Source organism: Monodelphis domestica, chromosome 2 (genome assembly GCF_027887165.1).
Source record: "Monodelphis domestica isolate mMonDom1 chromosome 2, mMonDom1.pri, whole genome shotgun sequence".
NCBI lineage: Eukaryota > Metazoa > Chordata > Mammalia > Didelphimorphia > Didelphidae > Monodelphis > Monodelphis domestica.
In genome coordinates this window covers 227,098,506-227,121,095 of record NC_077228.1, presented here as the reverse complement: position 1 = coordinate 227,121,095, position 22,590 = coordinate 227,098,506, and the positions used below count along the sequence as shown (strand labels likewise).

At 41.1% G+C, this 22,590-nt stretch overlaps 1 protein-coding gene and 1 long non-coding RNA gene across 2 annotated transcripts in view; both read right to left on the bottom strand.

The window, feature by feature from the left end:
• The window catches only part of CACNG4 (calcium voltage-gated channel auxiliary subunit gamma 4), a 119,095-nt gene extending 102,900 nt beyond the window's left edge, over window positions 1-16,195 (bottom strand). The window contains exon 1 of the mRNA XM_001370279.4: window positions 14,805-16,195. Within this exon, the coding sequence (XP_001370316.1) occupies window positions 14,805-15,027 (223 nt within the window). The 5' untranslated portion in view covers window positions 15,028-16,195. The remainder of the gene's footprint in view (window positions 1-14,804) is intronic.
• LOC107651379 (uncharacterized) lies at window positions 13,127-14,227 on the bottom strand. The gene is made up of 2 exons (XR_001628129.2): window positions 13,723-14,227; window positions 13,127-13,356 (listed from the first exon to the last, which is right to left on the bottom strand). It is a non-coding gene; the product is annotated as an uncharacterized LOC107651379 (long non-coding RNA).
• Window positions 16,196-22,590: the final 6,395 nt, after the last annotated feature.

Genomic DNA, 22,590 nt, shown 5'->3' with positions numbered 1-22,590 from the left:
TTATTAAAGGAAAACACACCAGTGGGGACTCATTGGCTACAGTGTTAGGATGATAGCCACCCATAAGTTGGCTTCTAGGACACAAAATTAGCAGCCACTCCTCTTAGAACCCAAAATGATAATGCTAATGTGAATTGGGGAAGAGAGTTCAGAGAGGGTGAACATGTGTGACTAGAAAAAAATCAAGCAGATCATGTAATGAGAAAATCAGCAAATGGAGAGCCTATTATTTGTCCAATGTGACAAAAAAAATACACTTTTCCTTTTTTCCAATGTGATAAAACAGGATCTACACCCTCAATTTTAGGTTTAGTTCATTGTCTGCAGTGCCTGTCCAAGATAGAGAGTATTCATAAAACATTAAAAGAACCAGATGAAGCCTTCCATTGTGTTGGGTTGATCCTCTGAGGGGGTGGAGGTAGATTTATGGAAAGATGTGGAAAAAGGCTGCTCTGAATGAGAAGGCATGAATAGGTCGTAAACTGTACCAATGAAAGAATAACCCACAGCAATGAGATCGCAGCTTTGCTGAAATATTGAAGGAACTTGAACTATTTCCCAGAGTTGTAAGGAAAACACTTTGCAATCTAGAAAGCATTATGTAAATACAAATTATTGTTAATAATAAGAATAATTCATTATCCTACCAATATTCAGCTTTGATCATGATATTCTCATTTTTCCTTTATTACTTATGACCTATATATCCTTAGTCAAATCATATAATATTTCTGGGCCTTTAAAATGGGGGCAATTGGTGATCTCTAAGGTCTATTCTATAGATTTACTATAAGCCTATGAAATTTTCTTGATCTAATCCTTCTTACCTTTGCAGCCTGATTTAAGCATTGGATCTGGAGTCAGAAGACCTGGGTTCAAATTCTGAGTCTAGCTCTTAATATTTTTGCAATTTTTATTGGCACTGCTCTTCAATAATAATAACTAGCACATGTGGTTCCTACTTTGTGCCAGTCACTGTGCCAAGCACTTCACAAATATTATTTCATTTGATCCTCACAATAATTCTATAAGTTAGGTAATATTATTATCCCCATTTTACAGATGGAGGGCAAACAGAGATTAAGTGACTTGCCCAAGGTCACGTTGCTAATGAGTGTCTGAGGTTGGATTTGAGTCAGAGGCCTTCTTGACCCTAAGTCCAGTGTTCTGGGCATGATGATGCCCTAGTTACCTCTATTTTTTTTCTATTTACTTAGTTCTGTAAAATGAAGGCTGAACTAGATGTCCTAGGCTTTCCTCCAGCTCTAAGTCTCTCACTAGGTCCTTTGAATGCAGGCAATATTTTTTTCAAACTGGACTATTTACAGTTTTCCACAAATACTCTCTGACTCTTCCATTTCCATGACTTTGCTCACACCACTGCTTACTTCTGGCATACCTTACCCAAAATCTTTACCTTTAAAAGTCTATTCAGTCTCTAAAGTTTAACTCAACTGCTACTATGACTGGGAAACCTTCTTATGGCCTAATCCCATTTTAATAGATTTACAATGGTCACATTTGCAGTGTGTGTGTGTGTGTGTGTGTGTACATGTGTGTATCCCTACCTTCCAAGAATTATAAAAGATTGAAACCACAATTGGTTGTTTGTTTGTTTTTTTATCTTTAAGTTTTCATCTTTTTTTAAAATCTTTTTATCTTTATTATTTCCCAGATCTGGGGCAGTTAGGCAGTGATAGTATTGAGCCTGGAGTTAGGAAGACTCATCTTCCTGAATTCAAATCTAGCCTTAGACACTTACTAACTGTGTGACCCTTAACCCCCCTTTGCCTCAGTTTCCCCATCTGTCAAATGAGCTAGAGGAGGAAATAGTGAACCACTCCAGAATCTTTGCCAAGAAAATCCCAAATGGGGTCACAAAGAGGCAACCACAAAATATTTCCCCAGTCTAGTACTAAAATAGTGCATGGAGGAGGTGTTAAAAAAAACAAACACCTTTTGTTGAATACATTGCCACAGTATATTATAGACAGACCTCTGGGTTCATAGCCAGGAGATCTGGGTTCAAATCCTGTCTCAGATACTAATTAAATGATCCTGGGTAAGTTGACTTCTTAGAATCTCAGTTTTCCTATCTATAAAATGGGTCTAATAATACACTACATACATCACAGAGTCATTATAGAAAAAGTACTTGGCACATGTCAAGGTACTATAGAATTGCAAGTTTATTATTGCTCTCATACCAGAAGAGTATTATTCCGTTACTGCCTTTCTTTTCTTTAATCCTTACACTGTTCAGGAGCTTCTCTGGGTGCCCACATAGCATTAGCCAATGGCATATTTTAATGATTGGTGTTACTTATTGAACCAGCAAATGGGTGTAAGAATACATTAAACAGTAGACTTCATTGCTCCTGGGGCAATACACCTTCAGGCTAGATCCTATTTCACATCCTAATTGTGATCTGTCATGGTTTCTATTTAATGTTTCACTAGCAGCCATTTGGAAATTCTGCCTTTGGGAATCGAATGAAGAAGCTTAATGCTCTTAACAGGATTGAATGTTACTGGGCGATCCCTCAGTTGCCTCTATTTCCAGACCCGGGAGGTCTTTAAACCAGAAGGAAGGCTGAACTGACCTTGATGACTCCCTTGGACCCAGTGTGATAAATGATTGCTTTAGTGAAACTTTTCTGGTTCTGGAAGGCAGCACATTTAGGGTAAGCTGTGGACATCACTTGGCATACTTTTCTCTTCCCTGGGTTCAGGAGGTTAAGGATGATGGCCGCAGAGGTTGAGGATTCTTGAAAGTTTTCTGACAAATGAATTTTCTCAGTTACCAAGTCTAGACATCAGTACAGGGATTTTTTTCTATCCTTCAGTACAGATATCCTCAGCAGGGAGACGTGGCAAGACAGACTGAATTACTACCAGTCAATCAATAGGAATTTATTGAGCTCCTACTCAATACTGTGAAAAATGTCAGGCAGTCAGTGTTGTACATGGGAAGAACATCAGGTCTAGGGACCAAAGACCTACGTTTGAATTCTAATAATAGTTAGCATTTATGGTACCTTTAAAATTAGAAGTGTTTTTACATATGTCATGTCATTTAATCTTCACAAGGCTGTGAAGTAGGTTCTATGATCATCCTCATTTTACAGGTTGAGGAAACTGAGGTTGAGAAGAGGGCGAGTGACTTGCCCAGCACCACAGAGCTGTTAAATGACTTGGGCAGGATTTGAGCTCAGGTATTCCTTGCTCCCTAAGTAGCACAGTAAATAGAATGCTGGACCTGGAGTCAGGAATACCATGAGTTCAAATGTGGCCCCAGATATTTACTAGCGGTGTGACCCCCCCCCCCCCGATAAGTCATTTAACTCTGTTTACCTCAATTTCCTCATTGGCAATATGCTCTGGAAAGGGAAATGGTAAGCCACTCCAGTATCTTTCCCAAGAAAACCCTCAAAAGAGGTCCCAAAGAATCAGACATGACTGAAATTGACTTGGCTCCTAATCAGTAAAGTAAGAGAGTGAAACCAAATGATCACAAAGAACCTTTCCACTTTCCAGGCTCCTATTGTCAAGGATGTTACAAACCAGTTGAAGAGAGGTAAAGAGGAGACCGAACAGTCTGACTAAATATATAGAGTATCCCCAGACTCTAGTACAGTTTTAACTTTTAATAGTTTAAAACTTCATGAAGACTCTTGGATAACTTGTATAAACACCCTGATTAGATGACATGAGGTAGTGAAACATAGTAGGGCTTCAGGGGTAGAAAGATGGGGCAAAGAGGGGGAGGGAGATGGCCCTCAATTTTGAAATGGGTCTTTGAATATTGGTCGAAGTTGGGGAGATGGAGAAGAAGACATATAGCACATGGCATGATGGGAACCAATGCAATCAAAGGAGTTTGATTCAAATGATTCTTAAGACAAGCAGAAAATGTAATATATCTCAGAATTGCCAGACCTCAGGCCTTGTATATCTTACTATGTATTTTACTTTAAGAGTAACAACAACAACAAAAAGACATAGTTTAGGGTAGTGAAAAGAGCATCACTGGATTTGGAGACAGAGGTATGAACCCTGACTCTGTTATTGACTGAGTGGTGACTTTGCAAGTCAGCATTACCTCACCATCATCTTCATCTCACTTTCCTCCTCCATAAAATGATGAGGCTCAACCTTAAATGATCCCTAAGGTTCCTTCTTCCTCTAAATCCCATGACCCTAAGACTGGTTCTTTCTCAAGAGGTCTTCTCTACTAGATAATTTTGTTGGAGTGGCAACAATTCAGTCTCAAAGGGAGGGGGCTACAAAGAGAAGCAAATCAAAACAACTCTGAGGTACCACCTTATACCCAGCAGATTGGCTAACATGACAGCAAAGAAAAGCAGTGAATGCTGGAGGAGATGTGGCAAAGTTGGGATATTAATTCATTGCTGGTGAGTTGTAAATTGATCCAACCATTCTGGAGGGCAATTTGGAACTATGCCCAAAGGGTGCTAAAGACTGTCTGCCCTTTGATCCAGTCATAGCACTGCTGGGTGTGTACCCCAAAGAGATAATAAGGAAAAAGACTTGTACAAGAAGAATATTCATAGCTGCGCTCTTTGTGTTGGCAAAAAAATGGAAAATGAGGGGATGCCCTTCAATTGGGGAATGGCTGAACAAATTGTGGTATATGTTGGTGATGGAATACTATTGTGCTCAAAGGAATAATGAAATGGAAGAATTCCATGGGGACTGGAACAACCTCCTGGAAGTGATGCAGAGTGAGAGGAGCAGAACCAGGAAAACATTGTACATGCAGTCTGATGTAATGGACTTCTCCATTAGTGGCAATGCAGTGATCCTGAACAACCCAGAGGGATCTGCGAGAAAGAACACTATCCACATAGAGGAAAAACTGTAGGAGTAGAAACACAAAAGAAAAACAACTGCTTGATTACATGGGTTGAGGGGAATATGATTGGGAATATAGACTCTAAATGAACATCCTAGTGCAAACATCAACAACATGGAAATAGGTCTGATCAAGGACACATGTAATACCCAGTGGAATTGCATATCGCCTATGAGAAGGGTGGAGGAAGGGGAGGGAAGGAAAGAATATGATTCTTGTAACCAAGGAATAATGTTCTAAATTGACTAAATAAAATTTAAAAAATTTAAAAAGGGAGGGGGGCTACTATAAGGGTCACAGACTCAGTTTTGAAGCTAGAGGGGTCTTAGAGCCTCTTAGCCTGAAGGGACTTGAGAACTGAGTTGGTATTATATCCCCATTTTACAGATGAGGAAACTGAGTCCCAGAGAGGCTAAGTAATTTGCTCAAGGTGACACATCCAATAAATGACTGAGTGAAGATATGAATTCAGGCCCCCTTTTCCAGAGGGAGGTGCCAAGGGATTTGTACCACAGCATCCTTAAAGAGTAAGAATTAGTCTTTTTTTTTTTTCAGTGAGTGAGAACTGGAAAAAAAAGGTTCTTTTCCCAAGGGAGTTGCTCGATATCATAAAAGAAAAAAACAACTCTTGTTCCCTCCCTCCCTCCTTCTATCTCTCCTTCCTTCCTTCTCTCCTTTCTTTCTTCCTCCCTCCCTCCCTTCCTTCCTTCCAGGAAGACTTAAAAAAAAAAAACCTGTATAGGATGAGCACTGAGACTTGGACACAACACCCCCTCTTTCTTGAACAAGGACAAGCATTAAGGGGCACTGAGAAGAAGTGTCTTGTCTGTGATCACATAACTAGAATGTGTCAGAGGCAGAACTTGAACCCTACATCTACCTAACTCTATGGCTAGCCTTCTTATGACAGACTAAGTTAATTTTCAGCTGACATTTTGGACTTTTTTTCAATTTGTAAAGCACTTTATGTACGTTAATTGATTTGACCCTCAAAATAGCTCTTTGAAGTAGGTACCACAGATACTATGATCCCCAATTTACAGATTAGGAAACTCAATCTCAAAAGAGGTGCAATGACTATACCACAGTCCTATGTCCAGGAAGGCATTCAAGGTGGGATTTGAAACCAGGTTTTTTCAATTTAGGATTGAAAAGATCTATACATTATATATCTCAGGTAGTACAGTTACTGGTTAAGATAGGATTTGAACCCTCTGCTTCTAAGCTTAGTGCTCATTCACTATATTACATTGTAGAAGACATGATGAGCCTCATAATTTAACTTTATTTTTAACTCTTGCTTTCTTAGAATCAATACTAAATATTGGGTCCAAGGCAGAAGAGTGGTAAAGGCTAACTGAGGTTAAGAGACTTGTCTGAGGTCACACAGCTAGGAAATGTCTGAGGTCAAATTTGAACCCAGGACCTCCTGTCTCCAGGTTTGAAACTCTATCCACCAAGCCTAGGTAGCCCAAGATTTAACTTTTAAACAGGATTAAGATCTTGCTGAAAGGATTTTAACTACTAAACCTTAAATACCAACCTGGAGAAGGAAATGGCAAATGGAAGAAATGACAAACCACTCTAGCCTCTTTGCCAAGAAAACCACAAATGGAATCAGGAGCACTCAGAAACTACTGAACAACAATGACCAAGTGGGAATCCAGGTGGGGCAGTGGATAGAGTGCCAGCCTGGAGTCAGGAAGATTTCTGTGTGTTCGAATCTGGCATTCCTAGCTGTATGGCCCTGGTCAAGTCACTAAACCCTGTTTGCCTCAGTTTCCTCATCTATGAAATGAGCTGGAGAAAGAAATGGCACACCACTCCTGTACCTTTGCCAGGAAAATCCCAAATGGGGTCACGAAGAGTCTAGCATGACTGAGAAATAATTGAATAACAACAAAAGACCAACTTGTCCAACTCCCTAACTGTATGTACAGAGGAGGAAACTCTGACCTGCTTGCTATCTCCTCTGCAATTTTGCATCCAGTTGTTCTATATGTCCTCTAGTTCTAAAGCATTCCTTGACCTTGATTAAAACTTCAGTTCAAGGAAAGTTGTGGCAAAGACTTGCTTTAAAGAGATGTTCACTTTTCTCTCTCATTTTTCAGAAGCCTCCAGCATGATCTCTCTTCTCAAAGCTGACTGTGCTTGGGCATGCACCCAGTCTGGTCCAAGACAAAATTAGACTGTGTTGGCAGAAGTATAGGATCTAAAAAAGGACAGGTGATAGTCTTACTGTATTGAACACTGGTCAGAGCACATTTGGGGTATTTTATTCAGTTCTATCTGCTACATTTTAAGAGTAAGTTAGAAAACATACTAGAGAAATAAAAGGATAAAGTCCCTTCCCTTTGTAGCTGCTTCTGGCCCTCCTCCCAACCCCGTAACTCAGGGAGAAGTGATTTCAGAGTTTGTCTCACCCAGGAACAGGCTTTCCTAATCATAGATTTCTTACTACTTTCCTGCTTGGGGAGAGTGACCTGGGGCCTAGAAATCACACTGTACAGAAAAACAGTTGAGGGAATTGGAGGCATTCTGCCCGGAGAAGAAGATTTAGAAGCAGGACATGATTGTGGTCTTGTGATATTAATATTTTTTTCTTTTCTGCACTTGCTTTTCACTTATTGCTTTCTTTCTGGGGCTCAGAGGACACAGAGAGTGGAATCCCTCTTTTTCCTGACTATTGTTTTGTACTTACATTTGGGTCACTGGCATTTAGCACAGCACCCAGCACATAGTAGGTCCATGAAAGAGATCTGGATGTTTGAATCTAAGCTCTGTCACTTCTTATGTGTATGGCTTTTGTCTAATCATTCCTGTTTTCTTTTTAGTGCCTTATGCAAATCCAATTAAACCCCACAGACATTTCTTAGCTGGAGAGACTGTGTGGTCTCTGTATATGGAGTCCTTAAATATAGAAGTGAGATTAGGTTTATCCTGGATTCCAATAGCAGAACTAGGACCAGGCTTCAGGGAAGGATATTTCAACACACTGTGTAGAAGTTTCTAATATTGGAAAACAGAACAATGGAAAGACTGCTCCCTGGGACAGTGAGATCCCCATCACTGGACATGTTCAAACAGAAATGAGTGATATGCTTTGGTCCAACTGACCACTTACTCTTCACCTAGAACTTCAATTAACCCAAGCTTAGGTTTCTCCATCAGAGATGCTGTAAAGGAAATTTCTGTATCCAATTGAGGTTGTAATAAATGCTCTCTTCCCACTCAGAGAGTCTATGATTCTTTTTCTTTGTACCCAGCATGCCACTGGCCCAGAGTCAGTAGGATTTTGTAAATATGCATTGAATTTATTTGATGTATGAGTTGGCAGGACCTCATCCACACCTTCTCCTTCAATCTTTTTATATCCTTAGATGCTTTATTGTTTGCCAGGGTTGTCCACGTGTTTATAAATGAAGATCAAATGAGATGACATATGTAAAGCACTTTGCAGACCTTAAAGTGCCTTATAAAAGCTCTATATTCAATGACTGATATTGGCAGAGGAACAGAGGCAGCCTCCTTCCAGACCAGTATTTCTCTAGAAGTTACTTTAGAACTAAACAGTTGGCTATCTGCTTAGTGTTGCGGATCCAGGACTGAAACTATTGCTGCACCTGCATTGATAGCACCTGGCCTAAAGGGATTGGGAGGGCTTTGCATTATTGACCAATCATGATATTCAATTTTTTTCTGCCTTTGCTTTTGACCTATTGTTTTCTTTGTGGGGATCAGATGACACAGAGAGTGGAGTTCCCCCTCTTTTTCCTAGCTGAAGTTTCATGCTCATATTTGGATGACTGGCATTTAGCACAGCACCCAGAATATAGTAGGTACATGAAAGACATTTGGATGTTTGAATCCAGGTTCCATTACTTATATGTATAACCTTTGTCCAATCATTAATTTTTTTTTAAACGCTTACCTTCCATCTTGGAGTCAATACTGTGTATTGGTTCCAAGGCAGAAGAGTGGTAGGGCTAGGCAATGGGGGTCAAGTGACTTGCCCAGGGTCACATAGCTAGGAAGTGGCTGAGGCCAGATTTGAACCTAGGACCTCCCGTCTCTAGGCCTGGTTCTCAATCCACTGAGCTACCCAGCTGCCCCCCATTAATTTTCTTTTAAGTGCCTTATGCAAATCCAGTGAAGTCTCACAAACATTTCTTAGCTAGAGACTAGTCCAAAGAATACTGTATTTGAAATCCACATTTACTTCAGGATTCAGTTTCCTGATTTGTAAAATGAAGGGGTTGGGCTAGATGACATTTATCTTTTAATCCTAAGTGTTTGTTTTGGGCATTGACCTCTATTAAAGCTCAAACTGGGGATCTTGGGTTCTGAAGGGCTATCTCTGTTAGGATCCATCAAGCTGGAAAGGGCTTGAGTCAATTATCCAAGAACCAGAATAATTAAGTTAGAGACTCAACCCCAGAGGGTTTGGATGTAAGGTGAATTTTGGGGGAATAACTCATGAATACCATCTACCAAAGCATGGAAGCATAATCTGGGCAGTTAGGGACAATCTCACATTGATAAGATTGTGGATCCTTGAAGTATTGGAATATGTACAAGACAACTCACTTCATCTTTGGACTTCCTCTGTAAAATTGTGTGCCTGGGCTTAAATGACCTCCAAGGTCCTTTCCTTGAATGGCATCCTATGTACTAAATATTATGGCTATTGACAAGTCACTTAAATATTTATTAAACATCTCTTTTTCATTATCCTTCATTCCTCACTCTCCTCCAGCCTACATATCCAACCAATTGCCAAATCTTGTCATTTCTGCCCCTGTACTATCTCTCACATATGGCCCCTTTTTCCCTACACTCATAAGGCTGCCATCTTGTTTCAGATCCTCATCACTCCTCAACTAGATTATTGCAACTACCTCATATTCTCCAGATTTAAGTTTCTTCCTACCCTACTTCATGTTACACACTACTATCAAAGTCGTTTTCCTTAAATGCACAACTGACCACATCAGGTTCCTCTTCAATTAACTCCAGTGATTTCCCATTATCTCTGGGATCAGTATAAATTTCTGTTTAGATTTTAAAGCCCTTCACAACTTGTCTATAGCCTATCTTTCCAGATACACTGAATATTAACTCTCCACCACACAATCCAAACAAGTTAGCTTTTTTCTTTATTCTTTGTACACAATACTCCTTCCCTTTGCCAAGTGACTTTCCCACTTTCTTGGAATGTACTGTTCTATACTTCTACTTCATAAAATTCCTTTCTTCCTTTAAATTGCAACTTTTTCTGCATGAAATCTTTCCTCCTTCCTTCAACTTCTAGTGTCTTCTCTCCCAGTCTTGTATTTATCTACTTTGTATATATTTGTATTTATTCCTTTATAACTATGCTGTATATATAAGTGTGTGTGTGTGTGTGTGTGTGTGTGTGTGTGTGTGTGTGTATGTATCTTTATATGTACTTGTTACTTGCTCCATTAGTATGTAAGGTCATTGTGAGTAGCAATTATTTCTTTGTAGTTATTTCTAGTAACCTAGCACTGTTCCTGGCACATAGTAAGTACTTAATCAGTATATGATAATGATGATATCTCTTACTTGCCCATCACTGTGTTAGGTGTCATGCCAAAGAGTATAAGATTTCTGGAGAAATAGGCCAATCCAAAGTGAGAGATGGGTGTAGTACAAAGACAATTCAGGGAATCTTAGCTGACAGAATCTGAGTCTGTCTAAAGCTATGTAACTTGTCCATTACACAGAAATTTTATACTCTCACATCAGATCATTCATCCTCACCTAAGCCCAAGGGAAGAAATGAGGCCATCAATTAATGGAAACCTAGAAACTATTGGGAAAAGTATCCTGAAGGATGTGATTCCCTCCCCTATATCTCCCTTCCCCTATCTCCTCCATTCTATATACCACCTCTGCCCTGAGTCCATTCCTTAGTGGAGTTATTCATCATAATTACTCTGAAATATAACCCTGGCAGATTGCCAAAAGCCTTAAATATATAGCAAGTTCTTGTTACGAGTGACTGTGTCTACTGGTGGAAAATAACCCAGGAATGGAACCCTCTATGGGTAAGTTGCTTAAAAATCCTTAAAAGCCTCATAGTGGTGAGAGGATTAGGTGCTTCATTTGATACTTCTTGCAATATTTCTGAATAGCAAATTTTAAATGATAAAAAAGTAAGCTTGTTTTTAAAGCTTTAAATCCATTATATTTGAAACATGTTACCACAAACCATGTTAAATATTAGGGAAAAAAGTTTGAGTGGGTCTCCTTTCCTTTTCCTTTTCCTCTTCCCTCTCCCCAAATACTCTGATTTATGTTTTTATTCATGATACTATCAACATTGTAGACTGGCAGAAGCTTCTTGTAGATTGTGGACGTGTCTACTTAGATGTGTCTTTACGATATAAGAATGATCTAGCGGCTGGGAACTAACAAAAATTATCAGTCCAGTGATCACAGGGAAAATGAAGTATTCTGAAATGAGCTTTTAAAGAGATCTGACCTGCATGGAAATTCATATCTCCAAATGTTCCTTCTCCCAGAGTCTCATTCTTGGGACCTAGGACAAGGGACTATGGCAGAGAGACAGGCCTCTTGGCCAGGTGAGGCCCAGAAAAGCAATTTGCTATTGCCTTTTTATGCATTTGTTTTGTCATTGTGCTAACCTTAGAGCTGTCCAATGAACATCAAGCATAAAAACTCCAAAAATGCCTGGGATATATCAATCTTAATTATGAGGAGGAATGGCCAATCGAGTTTCTTTCCAGGATCTATGGAGATCATTTTCAGTTTTAATTTTTTTGTGGGGCTCCTTTCCCCTATAGTCCCATATATTGTAAAGACAATCCACATTATAATCCCAAATGAGATATTTGTAAATTTCTTAGCCCAATGCCTGGCACATAGGAGGTGTTTCATAAAAGTTTATTGAAGCTGGGATATTGTCATAAGCATACCAATTAATTTAGGCTATCTAAAGAACTGACCATTTTCTTATTAGCAGTGGGAATCATATGCTGGGGTTCAACTGTATATTACTACTTGACATACACAATACAGAGAAAAGTGAGCCAAACCATCATTTGCAGGACCTAGAATGGAATGAGAATTTATATAGCAACTACAATATAGCAGGCATTGTGCTAAAGACCATTACGAATATTATCTCATTTGATTCTCAGAGCAATTTTTTCAGATGAGAAAACTGAGACAGAGACAAAATGTTTTGTTCGGGCTCACATAGCCAATAAGTGTCTGAGGCTATTCTTGAACTTAAGGTCTTTCTGTCTCCAGGTCCAGCAGTCTATCTACTGTGCCACCTAGCTGCCTAAGACTTGTGGTCTGAGTTTGAATCCTGGATACTATTGACCTTAAACTAATCACTTCATCTCTCTGGGTCGCAATTTCCTCATCTGTACAATGATAGAATTGGTCTAGATTATCTCTAAGGTCCTTTCTCTATTCTAAATAAGGGATCCTATGTAACTTCCTGTTTGTGGTAAAAGCTGTAGCTTTAGGGATTTGTTTTTGTCATGAAGGTATTTGGAGAAATATGAAGAAAATGAAGATATTTTATGTGTTTACATCTCAGGTGCTCATGGTAGGTAGTGACGTGGGTGTCTTTTCTGGATTAGAGGAGTAGGTGTTCAGGAGCTGAGCAATTTCATAAAAGGAATGCTATTTTTCAAAAGAGAGGATGGAGGAGGAGAAACTCCTGATCCTACGAGCTTTGTTGTTTATCCAAGTCTTTGAGGGACTATTGATTTCACACTTAGTATTACCTGAAGACTCCATTTAGCTCAGACAGTTTCCAAGTGCATTCTTAATATGTTAGTTGTGGGGGAGGGGAGATAGGAAAGGGAGGAGGAACTGAGAAAGAAGTAGGTGGAAAAGAAGAGTAGGAGATGACAGGATTAGAGATGAGAAAATAGTTTCAAAGAATTCAGAAGAAGCTGGAACTGACAGCTCCAATTCATCCTTAAAAGTGCCTTGAACACTCCTGTCATGTTGGTTCATGAGAGATTTAGAATTGAGAAGAACTCAAGTGGGCATCTACTTCAATTTCCTCATTGTGAAGAGGGGGAAACTGAGGCCCAGAAAAGCTGTTATTTACCCAAAGTCATAGAAGTCTAAGTGGCAGACCCTGAGATTCAGTCAGGCCTGCTGACCCTAAATCCAGCATTCTTGCCATTGGGCTAGTCTGCTTTAGTAAATTGTTTGTTGAAAACAGAAGTAACTTCACAATGTCAGTCTCCTTTTTATTGGATTTTTCAGACTAGATTGCTTGGTTCAATCCCTAGATTGAAAATTGAACAGAAGGGGGGTGGAGGGGGAGGAGACTGGCCCAAGATCACACAGTTGCCTCTCCAGGGAGACTCCTTTTTTTTCTAAAAGGCTGAATTGGCTTACTTTAAATTGCAGGGAGAACTTCTGGTTAGGTGGATGGAAGAATTTCCCAAGTATTCGGATGGATTCTGAAAGACCAGAGAGGGTGTTAGTCATCTCTCTGGTGCTGCTTAAAGCCCTTCTAGCTGGGTGGATGAAGCCACAGTCCTGCGTGGAGGTTTCACTCTATAGTTTCCTAGGATGTCCCGTCCTGTGCTGTTTGGAAACAGCCACCTGTTTCTTTCAAGTTGCTGCTGCTGAGTTGGTCCACAGCGCGGTACTGAAGGCCAGCCAGAAGATTGGCAAGACCAGGGGAGCAACCCTGGGTGTCTTCTTTCCTGCCTACCTTACCCCTCCCACTCCATTCAGCCCTTTGCCACCTGAGCCCCAGCCTCAGTCTCAGCCCCAGGGGGCTAGATGGGCATTCGTTTTGACTTCTGGAGAACCCTCCGTACCAAATAGAGGACCGAACACACATACTCCTCCTTCTGCTTCTCCAGCGTTTAAAAACACGACTACTCTCTCTGACTGGCACGGCCTGCTCTTTGATACCACGGGCGGTAGGAGACGTGACCATTGCCACTGCCATCGTCACCATCACCTAGTCCGGCCACGAGGCTAAGGGGCGGGAGCGCTCGTTTCCCGGCTCTGGGTTCCGGCGGTGCCTCCCATACTTCGGCTTCCAGGGCCCCCGTTCTCTCCCGAGAAATGGCGAAGGACTCCAGTAGACTAGTGGTTCCGTTGTTAGTACCTGGCCCGCACCCGGTCCAGCCCCACCTCCCTTCCCCCGAAGACCAGAGTTGCGCCGCCTGTGCCGCTGCCACTACAGCTCTTAGCTACCCGCCTGGTTGCGCCCTGGAGCGCAGGGGCCCGCCCCGGGGAGCGGCTGGAGCAGAGAATGACCGGAGGCCCCAAGCCTCCCCAGCCCCCCGTCCTCGTCCCCATCCGCCCCAGTGGAAGATTGCCCGTTCCCATAGCAGTTGCACAGACACTGGTTGCCAAGCAACCTTCTCCCCTTCCCCTATCCCCCCTCCCTCCTTCTCCTCTCCTTTCCTTTCTCTTTTTCCTCCTCCCCTCCCCTTTTTCCTCCCTCTCTCCTTCTTCCTTCTACCCCACCCCTTCTTTTCGCCTTCACCCCGACCCTTTCACTCGGAACCACCCGACTTGGCCACGTCCGGAGCCCTCCGGCGGGTGTTTTTTGGGGGAGACGGAATAAAAGGTGGGGGTGGGTTAGGAAGAAGGGTAGGTGGGACGCTTCAAGGAAGGAGGGGGTAGATGGAGAATGAGGAGGCTTGGTCCACCTGGGAGAGCAGAGGTGGGTCCACATCTGGACAACGAAAAGACTTGGCTTACTCGGGGGCACCATCCTCTTTGTGTGCCGCTTCGTATAAACCCTTCTTCCCTCCCTCCCTCATTCCCTCCCTAGGGCTCAAAGGGCAGCAGTCTCCCCTCCTCTCCTCCTTGTGGACCCTCTGCCTCTACACCCCGGTACCCCACCTTCCCCCGGGAGGGGGAATGGGGGCGGGGCGGGACATACCTTCGATGCAGCAGACCCGCCACAGGCCGGAGTGCGTGAGGTCGCCTCGGGCTCCTTGGCGGGGCGGGCCGCCTTCGTCCATAGTCAGGTTGGTCCCGTTGCAGATGTGCGCGCTGGAGTAGAGCCAGTAGTCGGTGCCGATGGCGATGGCCATGAGGGAGAAAGCGGCGAAGGCTCCAGCCGTGGTCAGCAGCATCTGAAGCCCGCGGTCGCATCGCACCATGGTGGGCGCCTCATAGTCTGCCCCGAACCCCCTCCCCGCGACGCTGCCTCCCTCTCCTGGCGCTAGGAGGTCGTGCGGGGGAAGAACACCGAATGAGGCTTAGGGTGGGGGTGCGATGGGGGTGCCCTGGAGAAAAGGGCAGAGACCAAGCTTTCCTCCTCGAGGCCGAGTCCAACAGGACTGACACTCCGGACCCTTGACCAACTCGGTTGCCCGGCGTGGTTTGTCTCCCCTTCTTCCTCTTTCTCGGGGACCAGCACCGCCCCCTCCCAGCTCAGCCCCCAAGAGCTGCTTGAGCTCAAACTCCCGTAGCTTGGAGTCTGAGGCTTGGGCGTGCGGGGCTGGCTGACTGCTGGCGGCCAGGGGGCTCCTCCCCTCTTTTTTTCTTCCCTCCCCTCCTCGTCTCTCCCCTCCTCTCCTCTATTTTCCCCTCCCCTCCTCTCTCTTTCCCTTCCCGATATTCTCCTATTTCCCCCTCCTTCTTTCCTTTCCTACTTCCCTCTTCTGCTTTCTTCTCCCTTCTGTCTTCATTTACTCCCTCCTCTTTCTTAAGTCTCAATTCATCGTCTCCCCCGGTTTTATTACTATTTTTTCCACTCTTCTTTCTTTCCCACTCCTCAAACTCATTCTTCTCTTCTGGTTCAATGACTGTGTTCAAGGAGAAGAAAGGAAGGCAATGGGAGCTGAGAGTGGACCTTAAAGAAAGCCTCTTCCCCCAGCCTTTCCATCAGCCACCTCCCTCCTAGTGATCTGGGCAGCCGCTCCACGCTCCACTGGGGGCCTAAGAGAAAATGTATTCTTTGAAACAGTCAGCCCTCATCTTAGCCTAGCGGCTGGCATTAGAGAGGGGTGTGCCTCATCTATGTCACTGTCAGTCAGTCTTGTTGTTTCCCTCTCCCCTGTTATGCTTGTGACAGTTGAAAGACAACTAGTCAACTCACCGTAGCCTCCCTCCTGGTGATCCGGCAGGAGGGGGGAGGGTCGGGAGTGGGAAGAGAGGAGCGCTGTTCTGCTTCTCCAGATGAAACCTCACAGACGTAGCAACTTCGTGGGCTAGGCAAGTCATCTATCTCTGAAATCAGGCAGTATTTGATTGCTGCCTAGAGACAACAACTTGGGGAGCAAGGAAGAAAAGAGAAACTCCCTCTTCAGTCCCTGGGGACACTGTCTCTTCTACCCTATTCTTAAGCTTCTCCCTGATCCCCCCCTCCCCAACTAATCCAAACACTTCATTGTCTCTTCCCTATAGGGGGGTAGCTCATAGGCTGCAAAGAGGTACTCATTTATATAGGGTGTGTGTGTGTGGGGTGCACACAGGAGTGGGATTAGAGCTAGGACTAGGAGAAGGCAAAACAGGCATTCCTTTAAGGTCTAGCATGCAGAAGAGTGGGTCACACTTTTAAGAAAACTTTTTAACATCCTTAAAAAAGATAAATGCACCTATTTTCAATGACAGAAAACTCAGCTGTCATTGGGACAGTAGAGTTTCATTATGTGTGCTAAGTGGAAAGAGCTCTAGTCAGAAAATATCTGCTCAAAAACTCATTTGCAACTAATTGACTTTGGCCAAGTCATTTCAAAAGCCTGGACTTCTGTTTCCTTATAAAAAGAGAAGGCTGAATTCAATGGTTTGATGCCCCTTTTAGTTCTAGATCTAAAATCTTATATGTCATCCTAAGTCACTTGTTAATATAATCATATCATTTATATGGTGTCTACTACATGACTGCCATTATGCTAAGTGCTTTACAATTATTGTTTCATTTGATCCTCACAGCAATCCTAGAAGGTAAGTACTCTTATTATCCCCCCCCCTTTTTTTTTCAAATGAGAAAATGGAGGCAAACAAAGGTTAGGGTACTTGCCCAGAGTTTTAGCTAGTAAATGTTTGAGAATGGATTTGAACTCGGATTGTCCTAACTCTTCCCTCTATCCAATGCTACACCAACCTCAATCAACCCACCAATCACTCAACAATAAACATCTACTATGTGCCAGACACTAGGCATGAAAAAAAAAAGGCAAAAGATCTTGCTCTCAAGGAATTTACAATCTCATGGAGGAGGCAAATGTAAACAAAAAGATATAAAGCAAACTATATTCAAGATAAATAGAAATTAACAGAGGAAAGGCACTAGAATTAAGAGGAAAGGTTTGACTTTCTGTAAAAGGTGTGATTTTAGATGAGATTTCTTAAAAAGACAGTAGTTGGAGTGGAGGAGAGAGAGGGTTCCAGGCATTGGGGGGAATCCAGAGAGAATACCCAGAGTTGAGAGGAGATATCCTCCCTTCTCCCAGTCCTCTCATGTAACATTCTTGGATTTTTTGTTTCAACTTAGCTTTGTTATCAATTACTACTTGATTCCTGTCACAGCATCCACCCTCTCCTTAGATTTTCTTTCCTAATTTGATGACTTTGCTAATAACATTACCCCCACTTGGGTAAAGACCCTTGTCCTTAGTTGCCTTCAATCTACGTTTCTTCTCAGAAATCTAGCTATAATCTTGTTCTTCAAGGAAACCTTCCCAGACTAACCTACTGTTTTGGTTACTTTACCTTTATGATCCATTACCACTTATGTAGGAGATATGACCATGCTCAGCATGCCCTTTTACATTTATGACTATTTCTGGGATCCTCTCCCCATTGTCTCCTCCACATGAATGCTACCTGAATTCATGCCAATTTCAACTCTTCCATGCCTCCTTATCCTTTCTGATTTTTCTTTCCCCAAATCATTCATAATAGGTCTACCAGAGGCCAACCTCTAATTCTTTAACATATTATACATATTCATGTTCAGTCATGTCCAACTTTTCATGACTCCATTTGGGGTTTTCTAGGCAAAGATACTAGAATGGTTTGTCATTTCCTTCTCCAGCTCATTTTGCAGATGAGAAAACTGAAGCAAACAAGATTGAGGCTTGCCCACAGTCACATAGCTCATAAGTGTCTGAGACAGATTTGAACTCAGGAAAATGAGTCTTCCTGATTCCAGGCCCAGCACTCTATCCACTGTGCCATCTAACTGTATAATATTTTAGATATACCGCTAAATTATTAGTGTGTATGAACATTTACCTGGTAGGCACTCTGTATAAGGTGCTAGTAATACAAAGTGATCTCAGACTCATCTTTCAAAGAGTTTGTGATCTAGATTCAGCGAAAAAATTTACATATTAGTGTAACTAAAAAGTATCATTGAGGAACAGAGTCTGGCTGGTTTTTGTTTTTATTTCTTCCTCCCAGTAGGAAAAGGAGAGGAGCTAATTCTTTCCAAATCATTCTTTTCTTCTTTTATTGGGTAACCCAGTACAAGATTTTCCTTTGGTCAACAATCCTACCTCCCATTTTTTGCTTGGAGACTTTGCCTGAGGCTCCCTTAATCTAGCAATCTGAATCTGGCTACAATAGTGATCTTTTGAGTTTTAGCCTAGAGGTGAATTGCCCTGGTTCACTTGGGTTTTTCTATTGCTGATATGTTAGGAGTCCCTAAATTAGAGCCAGCTAGGTGGCATGGTAGATAGAGGGCTGAGCCTGGAGTCGGGAAGATCTGAGTTTAAATTTGACCTCATACACTAGTTGCATGACTCCAGGCAGGCTGCTCTGTCTGTTTCTATTTCCTCAAATATAAAGTGGAGATAATGATGGGACCTACCTTGAAAGAAGGCAACATTTGTAAACTGCTTGGCAAAATAAACGTTTATTTCCTTATAAGTAAAAGTTATTAACACAAATCATTGCTGTAAAATTCTCTCATACATTATCACTGGAATAGTAGGGGCAGGAAGTACTAGGTTCAAATATGACCTCAGATACTTTCTAGCTGTGTGACCCTGAGCACAGTCACTTAACCCCCCCCCCCCATTACCTAGCCCATACCACTCTTCTGCCTTGGAACCTTAGGTCCCCTTACCTTCTGTTTTAGAATCAATATTATATATAAGTTTCAAGGCGGTAGAGCAGTAAGGGTTAGCCAGTGGGGGGTGGTGATTAAGTGTCTTGCCCAGGGTCATACAGCTGTCTGAGGTCAGATTTGAACTTGAACCTCTCATCTCTAGGCCTAACTCTCAATCCCCTGAGCCACAAGTTGCTCCCACCTTCTATCATTTCTTACAGCACAATAGTATTCCATCATAATCATATACCACAATTTGTTCTGCCATTCCCCAGGTGATGGGCATCCCCATAGTTTCCAATTCTTTGCAACCACATACACAAAAACTACTTTAAGTGTTTTTGTACATTGGGGTCCTTTTCTCCTCTCTTCTCTTCTCTTCTCTTCTCTTCTCTTCTCTTCTCTTCTCTTCTCTTCTCTTCTCTTCTCTTCTCTTCTCTTCTCTTCTCTTCTCTTCTCTTCTCTTCTCTTTCTTCTCTTCTCTCTCTTCTCTTCTGTTCTCTTCTCTTTCTTCTCTTCTCTCTCTTCTCTTCTCTTCTCTTCTCTTCTCTTCTCTTCTCTTCTCTTCTCTTCTCTTCTCTTCTCTTCTCTTCTCTTCTCTTCTCTTCTCTTCTCTTCTCTTCTCTTCACTTCTCTCTCTTCTCTTCTCTTCCTTTCTTTTCTATCTCGTTGGGATTACAGACAGACCAATAAGAATATTTTTGGGTCAAAGGGAATCCACAATTTTCTAGTTTGGGGCATAGTTCCAAATTTTATTCTAGTTGGACCAGTTCACAACTCCATCAACAATGCATTAGTGTAATTATTTTTCAACATCTCCAGTATTTATCATTTTTCCTTTTCTGTCATATGAACCAATCTGTTGGATTTAAAGTGGTAGGTCAGAATTGAAAAACTGTAGAATTTGGGATTAAAAATTTGAATCCCTAACCTGGTTAAATTCTGTACATTTTCAATTAACTATTGATATGCTTTTTTTTGCATATTCTTGGACCAGAACAAATAAGCAGACACTTGATTCAAAGCACTCATGATTGATAAAGGATATTTTATATTAAATGCAATCAAGAAAGTGCCAGAAAGATAATATAGAACATGTTACCAAATAAGCATGGGCGAGGGAGCTAGGGAGCTCCTTTTTGAGCTTTTCCTTAGTTTTTAAAGGTACTTAAAGTCACTTAAGGTAATTTAAAGTTAACAATCAGTAGCTCTACCTTTTATCTTTTGTTCCGTTGTGCAAAGGAGTGGACTTTGAATCTCTCTTCATTAGTTCTTAATGCTGGAGCTTATGCCAATGATATCTTTGAACACAGCTACCATAGCACTCCTTCCACTTTAACCCTCTCTTTCTTATTTACCCCATCTTTCTACTTCAAAACTCCAGGTGCCACCTATCAGTTACCTGGTTCAAAAATTGGAATAGTCCTGGTCTCTTTTAGGACTCCTGAGATAATGTTGCCTTTTTTAGATTGTAAGTCCTAGGATTCTTGGCTAGGTTTCAAATCTCTTTCCTTGATTTCAGGTAGTTATGCTGGGAAATGTGACTTACCATAGATTCCATCCAACAAGCCTTCTTTATTAAACACCTAATGCATGTAAGAAGACAAAAATGAAAAACAAATCTTGATCATACATTCTACAGATTTGACATGGCACTAGGCAATTGTTGACTGAATGCTGAATTAACTGAGGGATATTCATTTGCTTTTGTTAGGTTCTCTTTTCAGTTCTTTTCTGGACCATATAGTCTGTATTTCAAATAGCCATGTGATCCTGGACAAGTCACTTATCCTCTTTCATAAAATGTAGATAATAATACTTACTTCCATTATGGTTTTTAAAAATTAATTAATTTAGTCAATTGTTTGTACAAAAACTATTTTCCATTATGATTTTGAGGATCAAATGAGATAATAGTTTTAAAGCATTTAGCACAGTATCTGGCACATAATAGATGCTATATAAATGTTATTCTTCTTTTTGTTGTTATCATTCTAAATTCCTGAAGGAAAAAAAGATCATAGATTTTGAGTGTAAAGAATGATGTAAATGTAAAGATCTAGAAAGACTTTAGAGATGATCCTAGAAGTTATATTTTGGAGGGGAGGGAGGCTGTCCTTAGAGAAAGACAGCTACTAGCCATCTCTGAACATTGTTGGGTGTAGTTTACATCCACATTCCCCACCCCACAATTGCTAGAGTTCTACTTTCCCTTTTGCATACTTTTCTTCTTCTTTCCCTGCTACCATGTTATATATTTCAAAGTTGCTATAGGGTCCATTTCCTCTCTTTCCGAAGGGTTTATGTATAAATTTTAGGTGGTCCATAAACTTGAATGGGAAAATATTATACTTTCATTTAAACATATTTAGTTTTCTTGATGATGCTATAGATATACATACATATAGGCATGTTATTTTATGCATAATTATGTTTCACACATCCCTATGCATATAAGTATATGTTGTTTTATGCATTTAAAAATAATATTCTGAAAAGGGCTCCAGTGGTTTACTAGGTTGCCAAAGGAGGCCCATGACACATAGATGTGTGCTGGTAAACGATTGGAAATCAGATCTCTGGAAAAAAATATGCATGGCATACCTCCATGTTTAATCTGCATTATTGATATTTTTTCTTTCACTTTCTAAAGTCTAGACAATCAAGAAAATAAAAAATTAAACTCTAATTTATAACATTTTCTGATTTCCAACTCAAAAATGCTTTAATATTCTACCATTTAATATTGTGTTAAATGTTAACATTTAAAATTTAACTGGTTGAGAGTTTAAGAGCTGGAGTTGACTCTAACATACCCCTGAATCAACAGGGGATTAAGATTAAAAAAGATTAAGAATCTCATTCTAATTGTAGGTGAAATAGGATATCTCTTTTAGAAGGAAGGCAGAGAAAAGAATAGGTACCATCTGGGAAGTAGAAGAGGTTTTGCCTTGGGTGAAATTGTGAGAGAAATAGCTTTGAGCTTTGACTGCTTTCTGGGAAGTTCTTTGTTTTCTGAAGTTGTGGTCATAGCAGAAAGGTGTAATGCTAATATCCTCTTAAAACTTGGAACTGTGCTCTTCCAATTCTTAATGAAGAAAGTTTATTTTTTATCTATTTATGGTCCATGAGTTTTGTTGCATATAGAAACATTGAACCTTCTGGATTGTGTCATCCATTCTCTTTCCAAGGTGCTTTATCTGGAATTCTATGTGCCCATTGGTACTGTCTCAATAGAACAGGGGTCATTTGATATGACATCTCGGGTCTAAATAATTACCCATTTGTTCCTTTCCCAAATAGTTTGTATATGATTACAGTTAGAATAACTAGAATCTGAAGAAATCATCTAGCTCAGAAGTTCTTAATCTTTTGTGTATCATGGAGTTCTTTGATATTCTGGCAAAGGTGGACACAGTGTATGTGGAAAACTGATTTACTTTTGCTTATTAGTCCAATGAAAACATTTATTACATTTGCATTTTATTTTATAAAGATATTTTATTTTATCAATTGCATGTAATAACAATTTTCCACATACATTTTCTAAAATTATAAGATTCAAATTGTCTCCCTCTGGAGGGGCAGCTGGGTGGCTCAGTGGATTGAGATCCAGGCCTAGATGGTGGGAGGTTCTGGGTTCAAATGTGGCCTCAGACACTTC